The following is a 22,077-nucleotide window of genomic DNA, read 5'->3' on the forward strand; positions in this document are numbered from 1 at the left end:
TTATAATTAGTTTTCTTCATCATACAGAACTTATTTCATGTGATATGTTGGCTTCCTATTGTAAATAAATAAATAAATAAATAAATAAAAATGTATAGACATGAATTAGTTAAAAATAACCCAATATTTTGAGCTATAGATAAAAGATAAATACTTGTTTATTTCTAATAGTTTAAAATTACTTAGAGTGAACTGTATAAATAAGTGAAATTTGAAAAAATCCTCATATGTCGGTTTTACCTTTTGTGGTTGAGCAAATACTATGCAATACATATTGTTAAACCCATTAATATGTTAACATGTAACAAATTAAACCTAACTGAATATTTTCAATATAAATAACCAAAAACACAATTTTACCAAATCTTTCCGAAAAACATAATTATGATACCAAAGAACAAAAATATCTTAATATAAGAATATAATAACTGGGTTTGATTGATACTACACAAGTCAGTCATGTCTTCATCATTCAAATACATACAGATATAAGTGCATTTACATTTGTGTACTTCTTATTTTTTACCCAAAAGATTATATGTTTTTAAAAATAATTAGTTACATTTAGTCATAATACATCGCAAGCCACTGATTAAATATATTAAACTCAGTAACTCATTAATGATCTTAAAAATACAAGAATTCTGTGTTTAATTATGTTGCAAAGATAAAGCAAGATGGACATATGAATAACAATTATTTATTGCCAACTTCACAAAAAAAAACCTGTCAATCATATAATTTCATTGATTATACATAACATCAATTTCTATTTAAAAAGTTCATGTCCTAAATTTCTAAGTAGCTATCAAGATAGCACCAAATACTAGATTAAGATCTACATATGGTCACATTACTAATCTATTTGAGAATTAAATGGTTGTAAGTCTTTATATTAAGGCAAATATTATGTCTAGATTATACAATACATAATAATTTTACCATATTACATTATACATGTCATTTTTACTATGAGTGAAATAGAATATTATTAAAATCAGAATTATTCATATACCAAACCAGTAAGTTAGTTTGCATTGATTTACTTATAACAAGGAATACATGTTTTGGTATTAATTGAATATAGATTTCATTTGACCTATGTTAGCCTCCTATAACAATTCTATGCCTAAACCATTGCTAACACCAACTAAATCCAATTATGCTTCACTAAGGACCTGAAAAAAAAAACCATATTCTTTATGGTCATATTATCAGTCACTCCAAATAATTTTCTATGGCACTAAATGTGTTATGCTAGCAGCACATATCAATACTAATGTTATAAAGAGGTAAGATTTTGTATTTTTATATGTAATATGTAATCAATAAAGTCTAAACTACTTGGTCAATATTAAAAAGTTACATTATCACTGAGTAATGTTACAACAATTATCGTTTTTTTTAAATACCGCGCAGACGAAGTTACGAGCAAAAACCAGTTCTTTTAAAAGGAAAAGTAAAATAAATACCTTATTTTATATGTTGGCTATGTGCTATTTTCCTTAACATTTTGTTGTACTGGAAGATCTAAATTATCTGATTTATCCTGCAAGTAAATTGTAACATATTAATCACATAAGTTTGATCCTTTGCAATAATAAAAATGTGCATTAAAACTCCTTATGTGATTGTCTTTGGTCGGGATAAAACATATTAAATGCAACAAAATCAAAACAGACATAAATCTAACAACAAAAGGATTAAATACGACTCATCATCAAGCTTGGTAGATGTTACTTACACTGTCCAGGGTGAGGTTTGCAGCATGTCCATTGCGCAGTGACTCACGCAATGTGTCATCTTCATCATCTGTGGGGACATCATAGAACTCCTCACTGTCCATTTCACCGTCAGTACCTGCACATTAAAAATGTTAACATTAGCAGTTTTATTGTGTAACAAACAGTAACTCGGTAAATTAAAATAGACATTTTGTTTTTTTTACTTACCTATAACGGATTGATAGTCAGTAAAATATTCAGAATCAGAGGCATAGCTTTGTTCAGGAGCATCAACTGTATCTCCCGAGGGTGCAGCTTTAGGTGTTTTAACTTCTTTTGGTCTAGGACTACGCTTTTGCTTCATGCGTCGAAGTTGACTATAAACAAACCAGATATTTATTTCAAATAATATCTTACTAATATTATAAATGCGAATGTCTGGAAGGATGATTGGATGTTAGTTTGTAGTCCTAAACTGCTTAACAGATCTCAATGAAATTTGGTATAGATAAAGAGGATAGTCTGGAACAACACATAAGCTATTTACTTTTTTTTTTTTATTTCATATGGACAGTTGCTAATTTATTATTATAAATGAAAAGTATGGTTTGGTAAATAATGAAATGCTTCAAAGCTAAATTGTTACAGTTATTGTATTAAATTTATGCTTACGTTTCTTTTTGGAGCTCTCTTAAGGCTTCTAATTCTGATCTCATTGATGAAACTTGTTTATCAAGCCGGGCAACCTCCCTCACTGTAAAGTAAAAATGTATAATGTTACATCATCTTTGCAAGCAGGTGTGAATTTTATAATTCAATTAAATTAAAAAAAATCTTCAATGGCACTCAAACTTATTATAACTTGTATATATCAAATCGTCATCATTATCAGCATGACATCGTCCACTACTTAAATATGCCTCCCCCAGCAGTTACCATGATGCCCAGTCATGTACTGCCTGCAATTAATCTAACACTATAACTTATTAATTTAATTTATTTACTAGCAATCTTGGCCCTTCTACAATTTAATTCTGAAACTGAAGTGAATACTGAGACTGCGAGTAAAAGTTCTTGTTAACCGCTAATAAATTAAAAGTTTTCAAATAATGTTAGAATGTAACTTAGGGGCAGGTTATCTACGTGGTAGTCTTTTTATGTTCACGTTCAACATTTTGGTTCTTACCTAACATAGCTCTTCTTTTTTCTGCATAGATTTGTTCATATATGAAGACACCTGCAGCACCCACCAGTCCCACGATAGCTGCTCCAGCCATCATGCGAGTCGACAAAAATGTATTGTTACTCATGTTTTGTAGGTAACGTTATACGGAAATAATTTTTAAAAATGTTATTCAATTGAAACTTTCCAACTTTCAAAATATAGTCACACTTAATTTATATTTAAAAATTAAAACCCAAAACTGAATTTATATCTTGATTCTCCAGAATTATGGATTAGATGGAATTAATTGATTTGTTCGTGGTATTATAAATCGAAGATATTTTAACCAAAACCAAAATATTTGTGTGATGGTTGTTTTTTGACAGTTTTTGGTTGGTAATTATAGTGATGGCTGGTGATTACCACAGTCCGCAGTTTTTATTTTTTATCGTACTTTTACAATGAAAATACATGGCAAAATCGATTTTTTTAATCGAACTTTGAACATAAAAGTGTAAAAGCTAGATCTGAAAATACTGATTTATGAATTAAATTACATCAAAACTTAATGACAATATATCAAAGCCAATGTTTTGAAAAGGTTATTGCTGTTCTGTTTATTTTAAGACTGCAAATTGCCAAACCAAGCGTCACGCTTGTTTTATATAATCTGTTAAACATAAGTGTTGACTGTTGTACACACCAATTAATAGTGTCAAATCAAATGTCAAACTTGGTTGTGAAACTGTCAAATTCCATTGATGCCAAAAAATTGCATTTTGTTGTTGCTTTATTATTTTTAAAACCTAATGCCGAAAATAAAAAGTTGTAGCTTTATTATAGACAGGAAGCCCAGAAGCAGAATTTTTTTCAAATTTTCCACTTCATTGAATATTCCTTTATGTTATTATAAGTTCACGATATCCGGGATATTTTTTTAAAATCGTCGGCAACATAGAATTAAATAAATATGGATATAACAGATAATTCAGGGAATGTTCCTGCTGAGAATAATTTTGAAAAGGATAGTTCTCATGAAACCAAGGAAGATCTTACTTCTCAAAATGCAGAAAACAGGGAAGAAGAAACAACACCAAAAAGTACTAATTTAGATGATATTCTTATACATGATGCAAATGATAAAAGTAAAGACATTAAGGAAATGTTTGTTAAAGAATTGAAATCACATGGAGAGGATGTGCAAATAGCAGCATCAAACCAAAAAGTGGGTGATGGTGTAGTAGAAAATTATTTAAAGTCATGTGTTAAAACAGATGCTGTAATAACATCGACAAATATAATCCCTGAAATAAGTTCTATTAACAAATCTCTTATGGAGTACTTAGATACAAGTGATAATGATGTTAAATCTAATATTGCTGATGTACTAGATGAAGAGTTACAATTAAGATGGGATGATGACGAAAATGATGGAGATAATGTGATAGATAGTGCAGATGAAGAAAGTTTATTACGAGAAAACACAGACACATGTGAGATAGTAGAGAAGGAAGGTACTGACACTAAAGATCTTGATGATAATGTATTAACTGAGGAAAAATTAGATGCAATAACTTCTGCTTCAACTCATGAAGACATTAAAGCATTGTCAATAGATTCTATCCAAAGAATTGAAGAAATTGTAACACAACATGGCTTGAAAAAGCCTGATATGATGTTGGAAATTCCCTCTCAAGAATTAATGGACTTTATGGATGAAGATGATGAGCCAGATCTTCTTAGTCATTTGGATATATTACCTAACATAGAAAAGGGTGAAAATAGTCCTAAGGTAGAAAAAGATGGGGAGAGTAATGATTTAAAAACTTGTCCTCTTAATACTTGTGATGCTGAATTAAAATTGGACAATGTGGAGTCACAAGCTACAGAAATTGTGCAAGTGGATTCAGAGGAATCTGAGAATCTCATCAATGCAGATGTAAAGGAGTCAATTGAAAAGAATAAAGCTGAAGTTTTAACAAACACAATGTCGAAAGACATAGATATGGATCCAATTCAACCAAAAGATGATGCAAAAGAGCTAAATATTGATATAACTCTTGATGAACCTCAACCTTCAACATCAAAAGCTTCTGTAATCACAGAAATTAGAAGGGACTCGGATGAAGTAGGTGAAATGAGTGATACTCTGGGGTTGTTGGCTGAGTCAACCAGAGTGGTAGAAGATGATGAAGACCAGGATGATGATGATGAAGATGATGATGGAGAAGATGATGATGGGGACGATGATGATGAGGAATATGATCCAGATGAAGGTAAACAACACACTTATTTATATGTTTTCCATAAATAGAGATGTTTGTGTTATGGGATGCCATTCAGCCAAGTGGCTGTAATATTATTTTTATAGCAGCACCAAATATAGTAAACAACAATGATAAGAGAAGCTTTGTCATCAGTTTATTTTGATAAACTATAACTTTATTTAATACTAGCTATCGCTCGTGACTCCGTCCGCATAAGATTAAAAAAAAACATTGTAAAATGTAGCCTATGTTATTCACAGATAAATTACCTTTCTAAAGGTGAAAAAATTTTTGTAATCAACCTAGTAGTTTTGAGCCTAATCATTAAAATCAAACAAACAAAGTTTTCTTTTTTATAATATTGGTATAGAAAATATATTTATTGCAGAGAATAGTAACCAAATGGCAGTAGAGTATTCAGAAGATTCTAATGCGGTCAACTCTGATTTGGACACAGCTAAGGTTGTCTCACAATCTGAGGAACAAGATGATAAAGTACCACAGACAGATTTACCTCTAATTGATGAACAAAATGAAATTTGTGAATTCACTATAACTAATGTTGTAAGTCAAGAAGAAAATAAAGATGTTGAAACTACAGAACAAATGGAAACTGATGTAAGTATTTGACAATTTACATTTTAGAGTCATCTTATTAATATTATGAATGAAAACATATGAGGATGGATAGATGGATGTTTGTTAGAAGTTTCTCTGGAATGGCTCACAGACTATGTCCTAGAAGAACATATTAGGCTAGAGGCTTTTGTTTTTTTTCTTAATATGGCTTGTACATGTATTTTTTTTTAGTTTAATCATGTTAGTTATTTGCTTTTAGGTAACAATGGTTGAAGTTGAAGAAAATGATAAAAATATGGAGGAAGTTGGTGAAAAAATGGTCAGTGTAGATTTTTGTCTGTAGTTATAAGAAATTATTGTAAAGATTTTAGATGCATGGTGACAGGAAAAATTTTTCTGAAAAATGTATATTTTTTTACAGATTATAGACAAAGAAGTGGAACCAATTGACCGTGAGTTATCACAATCTGCTACTTCAGATATAGACAATGGTGCTGAAGTTTTAAATAAACCAGAAGAGAGTGAAAAAGGTGTTTTTGTTATAGGTCAGTTAATTTTAAATCAGTATTATTATATCTATTTTTGTTGTCTATACAGCCTAAACTGTTGTTTATTAGTCATGTATGTGATTGTTGTTAATTTATTTCAGAAGATGAGAACATTGTGATATTAAATGAAGCTCAGTCACCATCGGTGTCAGAACCAGTGACAAAGAAAGATGAGAATATTGTATTATTGGAGAGTTCATCAGAAGGTGAGGATATCAATTAATTTATACCTTCCAATGTGTCTTTGGCAACATAGATAGTCTTTGATGTAATTAAGAGCTAACTTCCAGTGAGACCAGTTCTCTTTGTAAAAACAGAATTTCGAATTTACAATATTAGTAAAGAACTAATATTGTAAATTCGAAAGTTTAGATGGATGGATGTTAGAGTCTGTAGCCTTAACTGCTAAACGGATCTCAATGAAATTTGCCATAGATGTAGAGGATAGTAGATTATGTTTTTCTTAGTTTGTCCATAGTAAGATATCATAGTTATGGACACAACCAAACAGTTATTTTTTCTTGTTCTCGATAATTTTAGATGAAAAAGAAAATACGTCAAATAATCAGCCAGAAAAGGTAGAGTTGAGTAAGAAAAGTACTGAAAGTAAGTCAGTATCACCAAGTAAAGAAAAGTCAACAGAGATAGTGGAAGCAATGGATACTGAAATAAGTTCTCCTCAGAAAGAAAAAAAGAAAGTGGTATATTTTTCTTTTTCTTTCATCTTTCATTATATTCTTGATATTACTTATTCAAATCTTTATGATATCTCATTTTGTTAATTGTACAATGTCCTAATTCAAACAATTTAATAACTTCTTAATTATGTTTATTAATCCAAGTTCTGATTTAACAAACCAACATAAACATAGCAACCTATTATATATAACAATCAAAGATTATCAAAAATTATAAAATCTGTCATAAATTAAAAAGCTTATTGTCAAAGAACATTATGCATGCATGTCTTAATAAATGTTGTGGTTTTTAATATTTTAACATTTTTTTTTTTTCAGTCGAAAGTCCCAATTGGCTTAGAAGTTTTTAATGTCGATTCTGATGAAGATGAAGTAGAACAGAATGGTAAGTATGTTATGATGTCAGGTACAAAAAATGTCTCTTTCCAATTGATATGTGATGAAATAGGTTGTATAAAGTTAAAAGATCTCTTTTCTCGTAGCGAACACAATGTTTATCATTGAAGGGTAAAAGGCTTTTCTTTTATCTTACCTGACTTGATGGGTAATGTTTTCACGTGCTTATTAGTATATCTAGCGAGTATTGATTTTGACAAGTGATACATATGTAAATAATTATATTATAGTCAGCTGCTTTTGTTTTTTTTTTTAATTTATTGGACAAAGGCATAATATGAAAAATAAAATAAAATAAAACTATTAGAAGCGGTACAAAAACCCACAGGGTTGAAGTGTACTCACTGGTCGCTTAGTTTATAACATATAAAAAGTAATAAAAAACATAGCTATTTTCCGAACCACTTCAATACACGCAAAAATACAAATCTTTCCTCGTATATATTAGGATAGATTATTTTAATTTACATGTTATAAGTATATTTGTTTTTTTAACGAAGCCGATTTTGATTTAGTTTTACATTTTGTTGTTTTTTTAAATGACTTGTTCGAGCACGACGTTGTCAATTGATTTGTGGTATTTTTTATAACAGTCGAAGTGGAGGCTATTGATGTAGAGAATCCAGCACCCGTTCAATGTGTCAACCCTAAGTGTCAGAGTTTAAATGACACTAAGTTCTATGCAGCGGATGCTGATATGTCGATGTTCTACAAAATTGAGCACAAGAAGAAGGCTGCTGTCTGCGAAGCTTGTGCCAATCTCTATTATAAACATCTTGAGGTATTTAGGAAGATATATCAATTTTTGTTGTGTTTGCTTCTGAGTTTACATTGTCACAACACTTGTAGACTATTTGTTATGCCTCTGGAAAAAAAAATTGTAACAGAAATGTTTCAAAATTGTAATTTAATGGTTAATGTTAATTCAAAGGAAAAATACTAATAAAATTGGTAAAATTCTACGCAACTATTTTTTAAATTAATTGTATGTTGTTTTACAGGATTTATTAAATAAATTTAAGAATTTCACACCCCTATTGGATCTTGACACTGGTAAAAATTATCAAGATGTTGTTCATATATCAGATTCCGAATCCGACGAGGACGAAGAGTCCAATAAAAAGAAAATTGGCGCATCAGTAGCTAAGTGAGTATAGCATATCTATTTCTATTGCTGATAATAACATCCCTATTCTTTCTCAAGTTTTCTCTTTATTTTACTGATATAATAAATGCGAAAGTTTGGATGGATGTTTGTTAGAGTTTGTAACCTAAACGGCTGAACGGATCTTGATGAAATTTGGCATAGATGAAGAGGATAGTCTGGAAGAACACATAGGCTAATCACTTTTGTTTTTTTAATCCCACGCGGACGGAGTCGCGGTCGAAAGCTAATTTATTTATAAAACAAAGATTACCATTTGTTATATTTCCACGATGAATTAACGGTATTACTTTTTTTTTAATATCTTAGCAGCTCGATTTCAGCAGTATTTAGCGGTGTCCTCCCCTTGCGTCATACATAAAATAGTGTTTTCCGCGGTGTTGCAGGAACTTAAAAGCCGCCAAAATATATGAAAACTGTAATTACATGTTTCAGTTCCATAAAAATAAGCAAACACCGCTCGTTTAGTTGTTTATAGTTTGTTGTTTGCTTATCATATAAGATTTGTCGAGTTGTAGTTAAAAGCGAAATGTTGTTTATAGTTTGTTAATAATTTCATTATTTTTCTTAATTTTGATCTCTAGATATTTTATGATATTATTTAATATTTAGATTTCTAGAAGATAATTTAGCAGACGTATTCAATGCAACATGGGATAAATACAAAATGGACTCTAGAATTGCCGCCTCGGAAAAGGAACTGGAACAAGAGTTGAATAAATTGCAAGGTAATAAAAAACACTTTTTTAAATTATGATTTGAAGATCGATTTTCAAAATGTATTTTTTACTGATTTTTTTAATCTGCATTTTTCTTGCGCCTTGTAACAGATGTCACATACTACATTAGGTCTGTGTTTTGTGTTATTCCACCGGTTTGTTAGTCTCACTTAAATTTAGTATAAACTAAATTAACGGCCGATTACTGAAACGAATATTAAACAGTTTGCTTGGTAGTCGTCGCAATATGACGTCACAAATTCATTGGAATTTGGAGCTCAAGCGTAGCCTTATCATTTATTAGCAACATATTTAAATGTTTCAGTTATAAACCGTAAGTATTCTAATATTATTATTATTATTTATTACAGTACAGACAAAAGTTATTGACAAGATGATAAAAGATTGTCAAGCAGAGACAGATAAAATACGAAGTGACCTTTACGCTAAATTCGAGGTGGAACGCAAGGCGTTGCCGGCTATCTGCATAGTGGACACGCCCACCACTACGGTCAGTTACCGGTATTAAGTTGGCACGTCGGGAATAAGAGTGATCTTTTGTTACACGTGCCAACTCTAATGCAACAATTCAAGTACAAAAAAAAATAGTTACAAAGTTTTTTATTCTGTGGTATTATTATGCAATATAGTATTTTTCAGTTTTCTCTTTTATCTTGATAATTGTTATATTTTTAGTACTGCTGCTATGAGGATACGCAAGTAAATAAAGTCGAGGTAAGTTAAATATTCTATTGAAATTATGATAATGTATTAAATACGTTTATTTTATTCTTGAAAACTACTTAATTTTCGTTGTGAACAATATTAAATAATTCAACCCTTCGACAGCCGCCTCAGACCCGGTCGAAGCGTCGTTTGATGACCAATACTGACACTCCTGCTAAAAGGATAGCTGTGCCCACTCCCGACAAGAACTGCACTACTGCGCCTGAGACAAACGATGACGATGTAAGTCTATTTTAATTAATGTTAATATTATAAACAGGAGATTTTTGTATTTTTGTATGTATTGATATAACTCAAAAACTACTGGGCTAATTTTGAAAATTCGTTCACCGTTAGTAAGGTAATTTACCTTTGAGTACATGGTTTCTATTTTTTATTATTTTTTTATTTCACGCGAATGAAGACGTGGACGACCGCTAGTTATGTAAATACCTCCCAAACGCGATTCCGATTCCGCGTTATTTGCGTTGTAGGAATCCCACTTAATAACACGTTTTTTATAGCAGAGTCTTAAATCGTCTTATAGAGAGGACCTTCTATTAATAATTATTCGAAAAACTCTGTTACAGGGGTTATTTTGCGCGTTATATGGGGGTATATGTATAATCTCGTTTACATTGTCAAATTATTTCAGAATGTAGACGTGTCCGTGGTGAAGCTGTCTGCGGAGGTGGCGCCGGCCGACCTGCCGCCGCCCGGTGACGTCATTAAGCCACCGCTGCGTGTCGGCATGCCGGTCTACGCTATGAAGAGCACATTCGGACTCTGGGTCAAAGCGAAGATCATCGAAGTTATGCCTAGAACGGTAAGTTGTCTATACTAATATGATAAAACATACAATTTGTTATGTAGGATGTTTTATAACATATTTTTGATTTGAATAGTGTAAATCTTAAAAATTATTTTCACGCTATTAAATTGGATAAAACCGCTCTGCACAAAAGAAATAATACTACAATCGAATAGCAGTAAGAAAAGCAAGGTCATGGTAACCTAAATTCCACTATAAATATCTACTATTTTATGAATAACTAAAATGTTTGCGACCCTATCTTATTCTATCTCCTTTCATGTCAGTGGCAGAGTTATACGTACAAATCTCGTGCTACTGTATATTACATCTTATTTATTAAGCTATTTGCTTACTAACATTATATTGATGATAAACTTCTACAAAAACATATCGTCATCTTTTTCACTTTTTTTGAAGAATGAATAACAATGTTTTTGTACAAGGTAATATTTAACTTTTAAATCTATGTAGAGGGTTGGTAGTTATATTTATACTAATCTTGCATGAAAGTTGCTTAGAAAGCATATTATATTCAAGCAAACTAAAAAATCAGGAAAACAATACACATTATTGTATGTCAAACTCTGACTGATAGAAAGAGATAGAATAAGATATGAGGCCGCCTGCGTGGCCGTGCTTGTTACGGCTTTTTATATATTTAATATCTACGAGGAAATGGGATTATTTGTGTTTATGTGAAAAATAAGTAATATTTCAAGAACACATCCAGATATCAGTGTTTTCCTGCGACATAGTCCTTATTTTCTCCTCCGCAAATAAGTGTACGCCAGACGACGTGGACGTCGGTGCGTATACGTGCGGTTTGTACGTACAATTCTGACATCATGAAACCCAACGAAAGAGAACGGTATATACACTGCCAAGTGATAGAAAGAGATAGTGTTGATTCAAAGTGTTGTGTGATTTATTACTTTTGTCATGTAAGTGTATTGAAACGATAAGTATTTAATCATATGAAGTTATTTTCTCGAAAAATAATGTTATTTTTTTGAATAAAAATGGATTAATTTAGTTAAAGTGTTTGATCGCAGATAGACGATGATGGAAACGCAGATTCTGAACAAACAAACTATACTTTAAATGATCAATGCAATACAAGTAAGTTATTTGATTTCATTAAACATTGTAAGTTATAAATACAAGTCATAATAGTAAATAGTAATCGATCTAGTAAACAAGGTATTTATTATGGATCCATTATCATTAAAAAATCCGAATCGATATCTTTTTGACTAAAACAGATTCATCATTAACATATAATGAATTGCTTTCTCTGTCTACAGATTGCCCCGAACCAACAACAGTAACCAGTCGATCCCATAAGATACATTATAAAAATATACCAGAAGTGAAGAAAATACCAAAAACAGGTGCAGAGCGTATACGTGCTTACAGAGAACGTATACTTGCATATGAAAGAGAAATGGCAGCAAGATCTAAGAATATTGAGACAATTCTAAATAAAACACAAAACACTCAACAGCCTATCGAAAACAAACAAATTGGTTCATCTAATTCTACAAATACTATACTATACAACGCTCTTACTCGACCTTTCAAAGATCCAGAAAACAAATGTGCTATAGAAATATCCCCATATCTATCGGATTTAAAAACAACACAATCTGAATCAAAAGAAGTGGTATTAAATGATACAAAAATAGCAAAAACATCCGCAGAAAGATCGCACGCATATAGAGAACGAAGAAAAATTTCAATGAATGGTCCTATGACTAATGTCATTCACTCACTTGGTAATACAGCGAATGAAAAAGTATTGCAAAGTACAAAAAATATAGAAACATTTGCATTACAAAATGGTGTTGAATCTTCAAATATTGTGGTATAAAAACTATTTTGTAACTTATTGGCTTTATATTTTTAACTAAAACATAATACTAAATGAAAAAAAAAACCTATTGTGTGCATTTTATTAAATCATTTATTATTTCAACGGTCCCAGTACATATTTTTATTTTCAATATCACGATTATTTTCATAAATTTATTCCCTTTATAGTTAAGGATTAATTTTATTTTCAGTCTTCGACAAAGTTCACGAATTGCCGCGTGAAGATAGAATACAAGACAAACAAGAATGTTACCAAGCACGTGACGGGGCGTTGCCTCGCGTACTCCGAACCTCCTGACGTAAGACTCATAATTGGTGAGTACAGTTCGTACGTCATATGTCACGTCATACACATTGTATATCGTGAGATACGCTTACTGTGCTTTCAAATGATGGGTGTAGATCGCTCTCTAGTGTATATTTAATACACTATAACAATATTCAAACTTTACAGTGACTCATGGGTAATTATGAGCATGTATAACTGGTCAGTTTTGTCAGTCAGTTCAGTCCATTGGCTGCTCATGTTTCTCAAAATCCCGAGCCGCTGTAAAGATTGAATTGCACTATACCATACTTCAGTTTGTATGTTTTTATAGACAGTATTGTTAATACTTGTATGTATTTTAAGGTACAAGAATAATTGCGTGTGCAGAACAAACAGATTCTTTCTATTCGGGCGTTGTTGCTGAAGTGCCGAATCCAGTTAACAAGTTTAGGTATGTTTATAGATTTAGTTCAAACAATCTTTGTGGATTTTCAAATATCAATTTTCAAGAGAGTTTTTACTTTTTAAGTAATAATAGTAAAACTACGACAGCTACGTAGTGTAATAGAGCTTCTCGTAGCGATCGCCATATTACATAAAAAGATATTCAAAAAAATATATTTTTGAGAGAGATATTTTTACGAGAGGCATTGTGGACACTTCACTTGAGACACTTTTCACACAGCCATCACTTACGCTATCTATTGATAGCCTTAAACCACATGACAATATAATTAATTGCATTTAAATATAAAATATTTAAATCATACTTTTAACGATATTTAGTGTTATTTTAAATCAAAAGATGGAACTTCTTATATTTTATTACATGTTAAAACAAGGACACGAAATACGAAATGGGGTACTGATAAAGAAGTTGGTGATAAAATTTCAATATGTCTCGTCTATATTTTCCTAAGTGTTTGGTTTTATAGAGTACAGAAAGTATTATTGTGCAGGTATTTGGTGTTCTTCGACGACGGGCACGCGAAGTACGTGCAGCACGCGAACACGCGGCTGGTGTGCGAGTGCTCGCAGCTGGTGTGGGAAGAGGTGCACCCCTACTCGCAGGAGTTCGTGCGTCAGTACCTGCTGTCGTACCCCGAGCGGCCCATGGTGCGCCTTAGGCCCAAACAGCACGTCAAGGCTGAATGGCAAGGTGAGGTAACTGCGTTCTTCGCGGAACTTTCTGCCTCGCACACCGCGCTGTGGAACGGTCTGTTCTCGGCGGTATTGAAGCGAGCCTATCTGTTGTTCCTCTGGTCTTGCGGATGTCCATGGGCTTCGTTGACTACCTCGGTGTTCTCGCGGCTCGTTTGCCCCTTTTTATTATAAAAAAAGAGGTTTACACCCCACATTAGAGCAGCCTAATGCCCAGAAGGTGGAATTATTTTCATGTATTGATTTCGGCAATTTCATTCAGTCGCTGTCAAAAGTTTATTGTTAAATTTTGTTCAGTTTATATATGTACTAGTTTTCGTTCGCAACTCGATCCGCGTGGAGTTAAAAAATTCAAAAGTAAGTGGCCTATGTGTTTTTTCAGACTATACTCTACATCTATGGCAAATTTCATCGAAATTCTTTCAGCCGTTCAGGCTACGATGTCTAACAAACATCTGGATGGATCCATGTAAACTTTCGCATTTATATAGATTGTCGTGTACCGTAGGTCGGTGGTGGAGCTCGGAGGTGGCGCAGGTGGACGCGTCGCTGGCGGAGATCGTGCTGGCGGGCAAGCGGCGCGAGTGGATCTACCGCGGCTCCACGCGCCTCGCGCCGCTCTACCTCGAGCTGCAGGCGGCCGAGCGCCAGCGCGCGCGCCCCATGCCGCGCTCCGGACACCACAACAAGGTGACCCACACGACCCCAACACACCTTACATACTAGATAACTGTAAGTGTATATCTGTAGCCCGTGTCATCGTCCTCGTCGAATTCAAAAATAAAAGTAAGTAGACAATGTTCTACATCTATGATAAATTTCATCCAGATTAAGAAAAAAATATTTTATATACAATTTCATTATTTAAAAATATAATTTTTGGTTGATATGTCCTTTTCCAGTCGAACATGCCGTACGTGGAGTACACGCGATATGATGAACCCTCAAAGTCACCGACAGAATCGGCGCAACAGGTCGAGGTGAGTGAAACATACCGTTGTCTCTGTTGTAATATAAAATAATGATATAACAGTGTATTATACAAGTACTTGTGCAAACTCACATTTTTGACCTTTCGCAGGAGTTGCGTCGTCTACGCTTTATAGCCAAGAAGTCGACAGCCACGAGCCAGCCTCCTCCGATAGCAACAAACAAGAAAGTTTCAATGGAAAAAATAGTCTCTAGAGTTGTGGTGTGTACAATTATTTATTTTTTATAAGCATTTCTCTTTAATCGGGTGGCAAAGCCCTTGCTCTGTGATATTTCACCGATGGGTAGTAAATAAATTTCCTCGACTGTGTCGCAGTCAAAGAAATTCAAAAAATGTATAGAGTAGGCATAGTTGACACTTTAATTTATCTGTTAATATATCCTTAAAACCATATGTCGATATAACTGTATTAAAATTAATTGCCAATAGGTGTCATTAAATAACATTGGAATTATTACTTACTTACTGCGTTGGCGCAGCGATCCTAAGTGGGTCTTGTCCTCCGACACGAGAGAGCGCCAGCGTCGTCTGTCCATTGTAATTGGAATTACAATGTCGTAATTGGAATTATTATAATATTTTAATTAAACATTTGTAACATATTTTATAACATATCAATACGACATGACATAGCGTATTTAACTTGACAGCTAACATAGTAGTAAGATAGTTATTGTGTGTTGCAGCACTACAAGCCGAAGAACGCGGTGTGTCCGCTGGCGATGGTGGCGCACGAGTGCGGGCCGCAGTGCCGGCGCGGCGACGTGCTGCCGCTCAGCGACCTGCGCACCTACAACCCCCTCACCAAGCCCCTACTCAGCGGCTGGCAGAGGTATCTCGCACACAACCTTCCATATACTACCATGTTTCATAATGCTATCCACCTTTCTCGTTGAAAAAAAAAAAACAACAATTTTTTTCAATATAACTGTATACAAGTATCACTATTTGAAATTCTCTAGGACGCACGTCCTTCTCGCAGCTGATTTTGTATGGGAGAAATGATCTTTTCATCGCCACCAGTGCTCTATCTATTTATTTCCTTTTGAGGGGCTCGGAGCCAACCCTAAGTCAGGGTGACTAGGCCTTAGTTGACAACGCTGGGCTAGTGCGGGTTGGCTAACTTCAAAAATAGCTTTGCATGATTGCATCACGATGTTTTCCTTCACCGTAAGAACGTTTTAATTACAATTTAAATTACACATATAAATTCGAAAAATCGTAAATCGCATTAGAACCCAGGACTTGTGGATTACAAGTCAAGTGCTCAAACCCCTGAGCCACCGTCGTTCTTTTATCTGTTTCTATATAAGTATGGTATAAAGCGAAACGTGTTCAGGCAAATAGTCCGGTACAAGGCGACAAAGATAGTGATGTACCGCGCGCCGTGCGGCCGCCGGCTGCGCGACATGCACGAGCTGCACCGCTACCTGCGCGCCGTGCGCTCAGACATGCCCGTCGACCTGTTCGACTTCAGCCCCGCCACGCAGTGCCTCGCCGAGTTCGTGCTGCAAAACTGCATCGTCGCCAAGAAGGTTACCTCACTACCTCACACCCTCACCACCTCACTACCTCACACCACACGCAAATCCCACGGATATAAGTTAGACTTACTAAAATGTTTTTATGTTTGTGGCTTGTATTTCCTGTTATTATGCAGTAAAAGTAGTTAGATATTGTCCAAAATGGTTTACAACAAGTATTGTGTCATTAACATGTTCAGTGCGTTACGGGAAATATATTCCCACATTTTTAATTTGAACTCCGTCGTGTGCGGTCGCTAGTTATTGTTGTCTCACCCCTGCGTTCTTATACACGAAAAAAAGAGATGACTATATTCCTGACATCCGTATAAGTTTGTTTAATGTTGACGCACTGAATATAAAATGTGTAGGATCTGTCGCACGGCAAGGAGAACATGCCGGTGCCGTGCATGAACTACTACGACGACTCGCTGCCGGAGTTCTGTTCCTACAACACGGAGAGAACGCCCACCGCCGGCGTGCCGCTCAACCTCGACCCCGACTTCCTCTGCGGCTGCGACTGCGAGGACGACTGTGCGGTAACAACACACCCATCACACATTCGAAACATAATTACATATCAACTAAGAGCAGCCGCTGCTTTGACTAAAAAATCGCAGAACTGTTGTGCGATTGCTTAGTCAAAGCAGCCAATTCAATTTTGTTGCATAACAAAAAATGGAGTAGTGTACCTCCATATAAGTTCACAGGAATTAAAGCGAAACTAAACAGTTGTGCGATATTTTAGTAAAAAATGTGCGCACGCTCACAGTCTTGCAAGATACATAGGTTAAGTGTTTTAATTTCACAAAAATAAATTAAATGATTTCTGTATTGCAGGATAAAAATAAATGTGCATGCTGGAAGATGACGATAGAAGGCGCGCGGACTATCGGCATAGAGGGCGACGTGGGCTACGTGTACCGCCGCCTGCCGGAGCCCCTGCTCTCCGGCATATACGAATGTAACTCTAGGTACATATCCTACTTAATACGTGTACAAGAAAAATGCTTTGATACACTTTAGTGACACTTGTATACACGCGTCAGTGACACTTGTATACACGCGTCAGTGACACTTGTATATATTGTTACCATTATCAATTACTACTGTAATGTATACGGTTCCTACCGTAATAGAGTTTTACTGTCAGTTTACGTATAACATTTTAATTACGATTGTTTTTTTCAGGTGTAAATGTAATAACACATGTTTGAACCGAGTCGCACAACATCCTCTACAATTAAAACTACAGGTAAATTAATTACCACAGCATATTGTTTGAAATTCAAGACTATTACTGAAATATATTTACTTAAAATACAGTTTTATTTATTGCAAGTATAAATTAAACTGTTTTATTTGTGAGGTTTTCAAAACGGAGCAAAGAGGCTGGGGTATCCGCGCGCTGAACGACGTGCCCAAGGGCGCGTTCTTGTGCGTGTACGCCGGCAATCTGCTCACTGACGCCACCGCTAACTTGGTAACTAAGATTTTCTTATTTATGTTTATTTTTTTAAAAAAAAACTGTAAATATAAATCAGGTACATAGAAAAAGACGACGCTACAATCTCCTTTGGCAAAATCACCGGTTTATTTTTTTTTTATTTTGGGGCGGCCATGGTAGATGATGATGATGATGGTACGATTCGAGGAATGACTTCACAATTACATCAAATTAGTCTTCGTCAGCCTATGTTAAAGTTAAAGTAGTATATGTGTTCTTCCAGGTTATGTCTACATCTATGCCAAATTTCATCGAGATCCGTTCAGCCGTTTAGGCTACAAACTATAACAAACATCCATCCATTTAAACTTTCGCATTAATAGTAAGATCAAAATAATGCAATTCATAAAGAAAATTAAAGACATCTAATAAGGAGATAGATTTAATGTTTATATAATATTCAGGATGGGTTGAACGAAGGTGACGAATATCTCGCGGAGCTCGACTATATAGAAGTGGTGGAGGCAATGAAGGAAGGCTACGAGGAGGACGTGCCTGAATCCCTCAAAGAGAATGACCAGGTATTACTTAATGTACTAACTAGGTTAAGACATTAATATAATTGTAACAGCGTAATTAACATCAACACTCAGTCCATTAACTCCTGCCAGATTGGCGCGCTATTCTAATACGTCTGAATGACATTGACAGCTGTCATAGGGACGAGACGTTAATGCCCATGTTCTAGTGTTGCGCCGATTTTCATAACACTAGGAACAGTGATGTGAACACTGATTGCTATTAGTTAAGCTTTTCAAATATCTTGACGATACAAATTCCACCTCTACCATCTCGTATTATGTTTTGAACTGAGATATCTGACAGTCTCTATGTTGCGTGCAACTCTCACGTAAAAGAACACAAGCATAACAACATAAAAAATATATGTAACTATAATAATTTGTGCAAATTAGAAATTGATTTAATGAAAAAGATTCAAATGCATCGTTATATTCCTGTTTAGGCTATAAATAATAATACCTAAATTACAGAAAAGCGGTTCAAACGATTCCTCGGAGGAGGAGGAGTCGAGTGAGGAGGAGAAGGAGTCGAAGACGAAAACATCTAAAGACGAGGATGATGACTTCTGTCCCAGTTACGTTGAATTGCCCTTAGAGTTCAAGTGAGTACTTTTATTGGGACGTTAAATAATTTGCAGTTCAGAACATTGATTAAGTACGCGGAACATAATTTTAGTTCTGGTGTCGCGTAAAACGGGCGAAAAGATTGAGGCGGATAATCTCAGTTTCTGAATGTTAATTTTTTTGCAATGTTAAATAAACTAATTACCATATTATAAATAGAATTTTTCCATTTGTGTATATGTTTCTTTTATGTAAAAACTACTGGGCCTATTTTAAAAATCCTTTCATCATTAGGAAGGTAATTTATCTATAACATAAGCTATATTTTTTTATCCACGCGGACACGCAAAAGCTAGTAATGTTATAAAGAGGAAAGATTGACATTTGAGGATTTTTTTATGTATTCAAATAACCCAAAAACTACTGGGCCGATTACAAAAATTCTATCACCGCTGTGTATTTTTTAGTTAGGCTGTATTTTTTAGGTCTTTTTTAATTTCACGTGGACAATGTCGCAAGCAACGGATAGGTAAACATATTCTAATTACCAAAAAGCAAACAATGATCCTATATTATTTTTTTTATGCTGCATAATAAATTATCCAACTTGTCGACAGCAAACGTTTGCGAACTCGAGAGAGACGCAAGAAAGAGAAGCAAGATGACTCAGGGGAGCAGAAGCAGAAGGAAAAAGAGACGGAAAAAGAAATGAAAAAAGAATCTAAGAAGGAAGCGGACAATTGCAATGGAGATGAAGAATGTATAACTATTATTAGTGATGATGAAGAAGGTAACATTTTATTACAATAGAAGTATTTTGTAGAATTACAGTCCATACTAAAACCGATTTTTTTGTGTATTTATTAGACGTACAAATATATCTGCTTCTACTATTAGACATATACAAATATTAGAAAGATTAGATGGATTAACTGATCTTGCCTAAATTTGGCATAGATATACAACCGTCTGGAAGAACATATAGGATAATTAAGTTTTCATTTAATACGCGCGGACGGAGTCGCGGGCGACAGTTAGTATTAGTGTAAAAATCTAGAAAATTTTCTATAAAAGTTGTAAATATAAGCTTTTTAATGTTATGTTTTTATTTCAGTGCGGGAGCCGTCAAGATTCACAGTACAGGCGGGGATGGACTCCAAGCAATTAGTATCAAAATACAGGTAAAGTTTTATAATGCTTAATTTATACGTTTTAAGGGTTTTTACTAACACTATAAGGAATACGTTTTCTTTATTTTCATGCGTTTAATAAATCTGCAGATCTGTTCGTTCGTACTTCGGCGAGGACGAGGCTTGTTACATCATGGACGCCAAGGTACAAGGCAACATTGGACGATATCTAAACGTAAGCCAATATTCAATTGACTACTTTATTTCATTTATATACGGTTTTATGGGAAAAATATAAAAAATTGTGCTCTACATCTATGCCAAATTTCATTGAGATCTGTTCAAGCGGCAAACTCTAACCAACATCGAAACTTTCGCATTTATGATATTAATAAGATGGATATTGCTTAAATGACTACAAATCTTCATTAATAGTGAGACTAGTTCAAAAATTAAACTATTATCTCTCCATTTAAAACATATATAATAGTTTGTTAAAATATCTGCCTATTTGTCTTGTTTAGAGCAGATGTAGCATATTTTCCAGTTGTAGTGTACCGCCTTTAAAGATTGAAATCATTCAGAGTGTCTGTCGGTCCAATTTATTTAGTTAACTAACTTGAACCCGCGACTCCTTCCTCGTGGAATTAAAAAAAAAAGTGAGAATCCTATACATGCTTCCAGGATATCCTCTACGACTTGTCAAATTTCATCGAGATCCGTTCAGCTTAGTCTACAAACTCTAACAAACGTCCATCCATCCATCTAAACTTTTACATTTATGATATTGATATAATACTTAATTACTTATTTGTTTGTCCAGCACTCCTGCTGTCCGAACGTGTTCGTGCAGAACGTGTTCGTGGACACGCACGACCCGCGCTTCCCCTGGGTGGCGTTCTTCGCGTCCAGCCACATCCGCGCCGGCACCGAGCTCACCTGGAACTACAACTACGACATCGGCTCCGTGCCCGGCAAGCTGCTCTACTGCTATTGCGGCTCCGACAACTGCAGGGGCCGCCTGCTCTGAACTCGCGATGTACTGCACAAAACAATACCAACGTTAATACTTACTAGACAGATTCCAAAATGATATAGAGGAAGCATAGTTAGAAATATTTTTCACATGATCCACTAGCGACATCTATTAGTATATCCTCAAAACCAAATGTCAATGAAATTAATTGTCTATAGATTTGATTAGATAGATTTTTTTTTAATTGTAATTAAAAGGAAGTTTAAACCACATTTTTCGCATTGATGTTAATGATAGATTATTGTTTTCGTCTGTCATTTTGTGCAGCTGCTTTATAGATAAAATAGTTAGGGCCTGTCGTACCACTGGCTTGTAGAGGTTCAGATAGCTTAAAAGTGTCGTCGCTGTCAGAGTACCAAAATCCGAATATTTCTATCACATGTTTTATACGTTGGATTGTTATCTTAAAATTTACAAGAATTGTAGGACAGGCTTTTAGTAATTTAAATTGTCGTCATATCTGCTGTTGTATCTGGAACAGCATTGGTTTAGTTGTTGCTATGTAACCTTTGTGTTCACGATTACGTCTCGTTTACTCCACCTCAGAAACACGTGTATAAACATTGTTCTCTCTGTCATTCTCTACACGTTATAACAATGTATCGTACGGTGTTACTACAGTGGAAACCCACATTAATGTGACTTGTATAAATGATTGTAAGACTATTTTAAGATTGTTTTGAATGGTTTTGATATTTAACTT

At 34.3% G+C, this 22,077-nt stretch overlaps 2 protein-coding genes across 3 annotated transcripts; one reads left to right on the top strand and one right to left on the bottom strand.

Annotated features, from left to right (window-relative positions):
* Nucleotides 1-100: 100 nt before the first annotated feature.
* On the bottom strand, nt 101-3,267 carry LOC106107194. Its single transcript, XM_013287936.1, has 6 exons — nt 2,911-3,267; nt 2,397-2,478; nt 1,953-2,101; nt 1,745-1,860; nt 1,473-1,549; nt 101-1,178 (listed from the first exon to the last, which is right to left on the bottom strand). Exons 1-5 carry the CDS (start codon nt 3,032-3,034, stop codon nt 1,490-1,492), a joined length of 531 nt encoding a protein of 176 aa, XP_013143390.1. The 5' UTR covers nt 3,035-3,267; the 3' UTR covers nt 101-1,178; nt 1,473-1,489.
* A 211-nt stretch (nt 3,268-3,478) lies between these two features.
* Nucleotides 3,479-22,054, top strand: LOC106107193 (histone-lysine N-methyltransferase eggless-like). 2 transcript variants are annotated; one of them, XM_013287933.1, is made up of 32 exons: nt 3,479-5,165; nt 5,545-5,774; nt 5,995-6,054; nt 6,157-6,280; nt 6,385-6,489; nt 6,824-6,984; nt 7,300-7,366; nt 7,971-8,158; nt 8,379-8,524; nt 9,155-9,270; nt 9,633-9,772; nt 9,958-9,996; nt 10,111-10,230; nt 10,643-10,813; nt 12,865-12,988; nt 13,305-13,392; nt 13,901-14,100; nt 14,611-14,792; nt 15,005-15,082; nt 15,184-15,294; nt 15,780-15,925; nt 16,433-16,628; nt 16,988-17,155; nt 17,457-17,590; nt 17,808-17,871; nt 17,986-18,099; nt 18,528-18,644; nt 19,116-19,246; nt 19,826-19,998; nt 20,323-20,389; nt 20,489-20,573; nt 21,162-22,054. In XM_013287933.1, exons 1-32 carry the CDS (start codon nt 3,860-3,862, stop codon nt 21,366-21,368), a joined length of 5,358 nt encoding a protein of 1,785 aa, XP_013143387.1. In that variant the 5' UTR covers nt 3,479-3,859; the 3' UTR covers nt 21,369-22,054. The 2 variants fall into 2 exon arrangements, with proteins under 2 accessions (XP_013143387.1, XP_013143389.1); XM_013287935.1 differs by having other exon boundaries at nt 6,388-6,489.
* The last annotated feature ends 23 nt before the right edge of the window (nt 22,055-22,077 follow it).

This window comes from Papilio polytes, unplaced genomic scaffold (assembly GCF_000836215.1).
Source record: "Papilio polytes unplaced genomic scaffold, Ppol_1.0 DF822067.1, whole genome shotgun sequence".
Classification (NCBI taxonomy): domain Eukaryota; kingdom Metazoa; phylum Arthropoda; class Insecta; order Lepidoptera; family Papilionidae; genus Papilio; species Papilio polytes.